This window comes from Gekko japonicus, unplaced genomic scaffold, assembly GCF_001447785.1.
Source record: "Gekko japonicus isolate JY-2015 unplaced genomic scaffold, Gekko_japonicus_V1.1 scaffold450, whole genome shotgun sequence".
Lineage (NCBI taxonomy): Eukaryota > Metazoa > Chordata > Lepidosauria > Squamata > Gekkonidae > Gekko > Gekko japonicus.
The window spans coordinates 993,077-1,000,607 of NW_015165843.1; the positions used below are offsets into that span (position 1 = coordinate 993,077).

The window sequence follows — 7,531 nt, forward strand, 5'->3', positions numbered from 1 at the left end:
TTTTGCCGTGGAAACTCAGTGGGTGAACTTGAGCCAGTCACACAGCCTAACCCAGGGGTGTCAGGCCCCCGGAGGGCTTCTATCAGGCCCGCAGTGGAACTGGCTGTCTTCTGCTTCTTCTTCCAGTTCTTCTGCTGCTGCGTCATCGTAGTTTTGCAGCTGACAGATACACACCTGAACAGCAGACTCAAGATTGCAACAGCACAGACATTTTGATGCAGTAATTCAGAGCAAGAGGTGTCAGTTATCAGACACTGTTAAATAAACAACATATTGCAAGAGTGCTGATGTTTTAAGCATGTTTTTATTTTAAGTTAAAAAAAAACCCCTTTGTGTCCTTTATAAAGTTTATATCTTTGTTACCTTGCATTACGTTTTATGACACACATGGCCCGGCCCAACAAGGTCTCATTTATGTCATATCCGGCCCTCATAACAAATGAGTTCGACACCCCTGGCCTAACCTATCTATCTCCCAGAGTGGTAGTTGTGAAGGCAAACTGGAGGTGGGGAGAGAACATTGTTATAAACTGCTTTTGGAATAAATCTGGGTATAAATATCTAACTAGATGTATCTAATATCTAAATATCTAAAAAAGTTTGGTCGTCAGGTGACTTATGGCGGGGGACTGTCAGAGCCCCTGGAGAAATCAGTTCCCAATAACGGTCATTCAGAAGAATTAAAGTTTATTGAGACATTGATAGGATCCAGACTCATAACGTTCTTTGTTAGAACTGAGGTCAAGTGGGTGAGGCAAACAATTCTACTGCAATCAAATGAGACATTAGTGGCTTTTGACCAATTCGCACCTAAGCTGAAAGCCCGCCAAACTTAACGGCATAAAATTCCCAGGGGAAAGAGAATGCCAAAGACAGTAAAGGTCTCAACATTACATGGCTACATCAGACAGATAACAGCATAGTGGCTAGAGACGAGAGTATACATTCTGGTTCGCAACCCCCCAATGTCTCCATGACAACCAAGCCCAAGAAGGGGCACCATCTCTGTAGAGTTTTCAAGGCAAGAGACGTTTAGAGGTGGCTTGCCATTCCTTGCCCCCACGTCACAACCCTGGTATTTCTTTGGTGGTCTCTTTTCTGAATGCTAGCCAGGGCTGACCCTGCTTAGCTTCCAAGATCTGATGAGATTGGGCCAGCTTGGGCTATCCAGGGTGTTTCCACACTTGGAAGCTGTGAGAAGAGCCCCAGAGCCAACGTATCCTCCAATGCCTGGGTGTGTTTGTAATAATTCAAGTGGCGCTAGGCCTCTGTTCAAGCTCAATTCTGCGACACGGCTGTTGAGTGCAGTATTCCTGGATTCATTTTACAGCTGAATGAATTGAGGCTTAGCGACCTGCCCAAAGGTATCCAGTACATTCGTGATTGCAACCGTCTCTTGTTCAGGCATTCCAACGAGTTTCGCGACTAACGGTTTCTTTTCTCTCCTTCCCCCTGCAGCTGAGCCGTTGCCTCTGATGGACCTCTGCCGGCGTTCCGTGCGCTTCGCGCTGGGCAAGGATCGGTTGAACGAGATACACGAGCTGCCCCTTCCCGAATCCCTGAAGAGTTACCTTCTCTACCAATGACCCCACCGAGAGAGGACTTGCTTGCCCGAGAGATCCAGTTGAGTCGATCGGCCGGGTCCTCTCTGGACAAGCGGGCCCACCTCCCCGCACTTCCATCTCCTGGTGCGCGCCTTTGGCAGACGGCTGGCTCGAAGCCTGTTCCCCCTCACTATGCGAAACTAAATCAGCTGTTTTGAGAGAGCTCCTTATGCAAGTCTCGACCGGGGCAGGGGAGAAGACCGCAGCCCACCCGCATTCCAACAACTGACAAACCAGCAGAACCTCGCGATGCCATCTCTCGCCCATTCTCGGCCGCCGTCTGAGTGGCACTCTTGTTCGGTTCCCCTCTCTCAACACTGGCTGGAGAGGGGACAGGATTTGGGGGAAGACGGCCGCTAAGATTCCAGGTGCTAAGCCTCGGCTGCAGTGGAAGTTGGCGTATCACAACCGGAAGGATTGCTGAAACAGCCAGTTTTACCTCCAGTGGGCAAAACTACGAAGTTTTGCCTCCAGTGGGCAAAGCTACGAAGTTTTGCCTCCAGGGGTCAAAACTATGACAGAGGAAATCCTCCATGTGGATACGTATTTGTTCAGACAAAGGGACTGTGGAAAGGGGTCCTCCCCGTTGCAAGTGTGGTCCTTTCCCTGTGCCGGGCCCTCTTCCCATTGGGGCTTGTTGTCGCCATACCAGTTTGGTACCGACTGAAGGCCCAAAACCTAAATGCTGCCATTTTGACTGTTCTGTCTGGATATTCACTTGAACCTGTAATTCTGAGGGTTGGCGTGAGAACATCTTTGGACAGTGCCCAGATCCACCTTGCTGATGGGGCCCTGGGTTGGGATTTGCTCTTCTAGACTGGCTTCAGTTCATTGGCGTGAGCCATACCATCTCTAAGGCTGGCACTGGGTTTCCCCCTGCCCCTTACCCCTTGTCAGCTGTAACCGGGCGACACATTGGTTTTGAAACCCACGTGCTTCCTTTCTCTGTGAGTTCTGTAACGTCCCAGATGCATTCTTTGAGTCGCCGTTCTGCATTTCAATCTTTCCATCTCCTCTGCAGTTTGTGGCAAAACAGGACTTCAGCTCTTCCTTGGATTTCAAATTGGGTTCAGAGGGAGAGGAGAAACTGATCCCCTGTAGTTCTCTTCTGTTTCCATCTCAGAGGGCAGAAGACCAGGTCGCCTGCAGATCGGTCCCGCGTCCTGGTGGTTATCACGACTTGTCAGATAGCAGGACAGATTTCCAGCTGGCTCTCAAGAGACGTCTTGAGCTGCTGCTGCAAGCTGTGACCCTCCAAGAAAGGGCTTCCCCCCCACCCCCACCCTTTATGTTTAGTCATGCTGCAAATGGGTCTGAAATGCAGGTCGGCAGGGAAGGACGGGATTCTCAGTCGGTGGCTGAAATAACAGCTGTTCTAGTTTCTTGACCTGGATAGCCTAGCAAGGTGGGCGGGGAGATACCTGTAGGAACACTGCTTGGTGCAGAGTAGGGGCTGTGAGTGATCCTGGCGCGCACCGGTTGGTCTAGAAGAGCAAGTGGTCTTTCTCAAGCCATTGTCGGGGCTGTCCCGATTCAGCAAACTTCTAAGCTGCCTTAGAGGGGTAAATCTTTGCACACGTTTTTTTTTCTTCTTCTCCGGGGGAAGGAAAACACACACACTTGATTGAGTGTCTTTCACACCAGATTTGTGTTAGGGTGGAGGGGGAGGATGTCTTCTCTTTTTATTCTGTGCAGGTACAAATGGACTTGTTTGTTAGAAAATGTTTAATATATATTTTTGCCTCGGTTTGTAAAAAGGACTGTTTGGGGTTTCTTTTTTGTTTGTTTGTTTTTAAGAAAAGCTGCTGTAGGGGGTTCATTATTTGTTTGTTTGTTTTAAAGTAAAGTTGCCTATTTTTCAAAAGCGCACAGTGGGTGCCGAGTTCAGATCTGGGAGGGGACTTTGACCGGAGTCTGTTTTTTTAAAGGAAGAAAAACCTGTTACAGGGTGGGGACACTTAGAACCGCACGTTTTAAATGTGTACAGAGCCAAGAATTTTAATCGACCGGTCCTGCATGCGTCTTCCGCTGTCACCTGGAATTGGCCACATTGTCTGGTGTCTCTGGAACCACCTGCTTTCTTTTTCACCTCTTGTCTCCTGTTTAAACCCGTGGTGTGTTTGGCTTGTACAGTTTTTAAATGTCTTGATCTTTTTTCCACCCTATTGACTATAGATAATCAGTAACCAAACTGAAAAAAAAAATAAAGTTTATTAAATATTGAGAACCTGTCGTGGTTGTTCTGAGTTATTGCAGTAACGGAGTGCGTTGGAAAGGTTGCCTTTTCCCAACCTTGGCTCTTTGCATGCGGAGGGCTAGAAATGTGCTGCTTCTTTTTTTTTTAAGCCATCTCAATGCCAGAGGAAGATTTTTAAATATATATATATATTTAATTTTATATCTCGCCCTCCCGGCTAAGGCAGGCTCATGGCGGCTCACGTGAAGTATATAAAACAGCTAAAACAAAATTGAGTAAAATCATAACAATACAATCATAAAACATAACATAATATAATATAAAGTGCTAGTACAGTTTGTATCAGGAGCTGCGGTGGCTCAAGGGGTTAAGACGCTGAATTGCAGGCTGTGGAAGGTTGGTAGTTCAGCAGTTCGAGACCCGAGTGTGCCGCATGACGGAGTGAGCTCCTTCTCTAGTTCCAGCTCCTGCCAACCTAGCAGTTCGAAAGCAAGAAATTGCAAGTAGATAAACAGCGTTCCATGCGCCTTGGTGTTTCGAGCAAGGGAACCTTTACCTTTACCTTACAGTTTGTATCAATATGGCAGGCAGATGGTGCTTGAGTAAAGGGAACAAAAGACAAACTTTCATCCTCTAGTCCTGACCTGGATAGGCCAGGCAGGCCCGATCTCATCAGATCTCGGAAGCTAAGCAGGACCGACCCTGGCAAGTGTTTGGATGAGAGACCTCCAGTGAATACCAGGGCCGGGAGGCCAGAGGCAGGCGATTAAGCCACTTCTCTGAATGTCCTCCGTGCCCCAGTAGGAGTTGCCAGAGGTCGCTATGACTTCCAGGCACAGGCACACTCACATGCGCGCGCACACATGCACAAAATGCAAAAATATCCCCCCCAAAACCCTCTGTTTCTGCCGAGGAAGCTCAGGGCGAGGTTTGAGGGCCAGTGGTTGCTACAGCCAATTTGGTGTAGTGGCCAGTTTGGTGTAGTGGTTAAGAGCGTGGACTCTAATCTGGGAGAGCTGGGTTTGAGTCCGCACTTCTCCGTATGGAGCCAGCGGGGTAACCCTGGGTCAGTCACATGTTCTTTCAGAGCTGTTCTCTCAGGAGCAGTCCTCGAAAGAGCTCTCTCAGCCCCACCTACCTCACCGGGTGTCTGTTGTGGGGAGAGGAAGGGAAGGAGATCGTAAGCCTCTCTGAGACTCCCGAGTGAAGGGCGGGGTACAAATCCAATCTCTTCTACTTCATTAAAATTATGTGTTGGGCGGAGAAAGTGGATAGAGGAGACGTTCTCTTTCGTTACAGGATTCAGGCAGGGGCACCCAATGAAGCTGACAAGCGATAGGTGTGAGACCGACAAAAGGAAATACTACTTTACTCAGTGAGTAAGTGATGGGATTTGCTGCCAGGGGAGGTAGTGAGGGACAGGAATGTAGATGGTTTTTAAAAGGAAGCGGTGACTCAAACAAGAGAGGTCCATCGATGGCTACTTGCCATGGTGACTAAAGGTTACCCCATCAAACCTTTGACTATTAGTGCTAGCAGGTAACATCAGGGAAGTGGCTAGGCCTCTATCCTCAGTTGGTCTGGTCTCCCGGGGCAACTGGTTGGCTCCTGTGTGAAATGGGCTTCTTAGATCCCTGATCGGATTCAGCAGGTCTTCCTTCCTTCCTTCCTTCCTTCCTTCCTTCCGCTTATATACCGCCCTGACCCCGAAGGGTCTCTGGGTGTTTTACATAGTAATTCTAATCACATTCACCTAGCTAGGGCCACATTGTTTCTGGGGTAGTGTCTGCCTACCAGCACCCAGGCTAGTTCTCCAGCTTCCTTTCCGCAGCGTCGGATATCGGCGTCCTGGTGCCCTCCTGGAGCCGGTCTTTCCTTTCGAGTGGCTTCCTCCGGTAGGACTAGTTTTGTGTGTGGCTCCGTGTTGGCTGTAGCTCCAGCTACTGTCCTAGATGGCTCCACCGTGCTTGCGCAGCACGTCACCACGCTCTCCAGCCTCCGCCTTTTTCCGGGCTCTGCCTCCGACGTTGCTCTGCTGGGTCACCAGGAACTGCCCCGCCGCCATCGCCACTCTGCCGCCAACGCTGCCGCTGTTGCCTTCGCCTCGCAAGGAGGAGGGTGCCCCCTGCCGCCTAGGGCAGGTACCCAATTTATCTACTTGCCATTTTTTAATGCTTTCGAGCCGCTGGGTGGGCGGGAGCTGGGACTAGGGCCGGGATGTTACTTGCAGGCGTTCTTACTGCCTGTGCCACCACTCCCTTTATGTCCGTGTTATAGGGTTGCCAATCTCCAGGTGGGGCCTGGAGACCTCCCAGAATTACAGTTGCACTCCAGATGACCAAGATCAGTCCCCTTGGAGGAAATGGCTGCCGTGGAGGGTGGACTCTATGGCATTGTACCCCTCCGAAGTCCGGTCCCTCCCCTCCCCAAAGCCTTGCCCTCTCCAGCGTCCACCCCCAAAATCTCCAGGAATCTTCCCGAGCCAGAACCGGCAACCCCGTGACCTTGTGTCAAGACTTCAACCGCCTTCCTGCTTCTGCCTCTGCATGCGGACTAAGCCGGGCCAGGCAGCCGGTGAGAATGCCACAGGTGGAATCAATCAGCCTAGGTTCCTGTTGGAGCAGGTAGCGGGATTGAGGGTGGCTGGGGGGGGCGCCTTTATCCAGGACCATATGTGGGCAAACTCCGCTCCCCCCCCCCATTCCGTTCTCCTTCACGCTTTCGGCTGGAATGCGGCTTCGGCTGGGCCGTAAACTGCCTCGGGAGAAGTTGGGGTGGGGGGAGAGCATATTTTGTCCGCATTCGCTTCCAGACACCCAAACAGGCGCTCGGGCCAGCTGCTGCGAGCAGCTGTAATCAATGACCTCCTTGCCGCTGGTGGTGTTTATGTACATTGCTGTGGCAACCGAGGCAGGCCGAGCATGAGCCGGGAGAGGGGGGGGGGGACCAGACTCCGTGCAACTTGGTTCAAAGTTTATTGCATGTAGCCAATGGCCATCACAGTATAAAAGATTAAAAAAACAGTACAAAGATTGGCAATACATTTAGGAGAAAATTAAAATATATAGATGAAGTATGAATGTAAGTTTTAAAATCAGGTTTCTCAAATAGTACATCCTGAGCGTGCAACTTGAGCAGGAGGCTGCGGCCTGTCTGCTGAGCCCGACGGGCCTGCTGGGTTCTTGGGGGCTTAAGCCAGCCTGGGATGCTGCTGGAAATGGTTCTGCTGGCTTGAGGGGTGGGTCTCCTAACAAGGCCCGTCTCTTTGATTCAGGGTCCTGGTATATCTCCTTGGGAGCCTGTTTTCTGCCTGGCTTGATCAGGATGTGATGGGGACGCAGCCGGGCTCCAGGTGGGGCCTGTGGGTTGCCCGGAGTTACAACCGATCAGCTCCCCTGGAGAAAATAACTAACAGTAATTTAAGGAAATGGATGGACAGATATGAATCATATGTGACTTAACATCACATAAGGCTCCAAATATTTCTCAAATATGCATCAATCTTCAATATGTGAAATACATGAGCTGCAGTGAATAGGCTGGAGATTTAAAGCAATATCTAACATTTACTATTTGACACTCCCAACCCAAAAGAAAGACTTCGCAGATTCTCAATCCCCAATTTCAATGGACTGCCAAGCATAATCTTCAGATGTCCATCAAGCAAGTACATACACTTCTTAAGACTTAAGATAAACAATATTAAACAATAAACAGCATGTTATAAACA

At 49.8% G+C, this 7,531-nt stretch overlaps 1 protein-coding gene across 1 annotated transcript in view; it reads left to right on the forward strand.

The window, feature by feature from the left end:
- Positions 1 to 3,390, forward strand: part of SPSB1 (splA/ryanodine receptor domain and SOCS box containing 1) — a 67,963-nt gene extending 64,573 nt beyond the window's left edge. Inside the window, exon 3 of the mRNA XM_015411036.1 lies at positions 1,459 to 3,390. Coding sequence (XP_015266522.1) covers positions 1,459 to 1,586 — 128 coding nt within the window. The 3' untranslated portion in view covers positions 1,587 to 3,390. The remainder of the gene's footprint in view (positions 1 to 1,458) is intronic.
- The last annotated feature ends 4,141 nt before the right edge of the window (positions 3,391 to 7,531 follow it).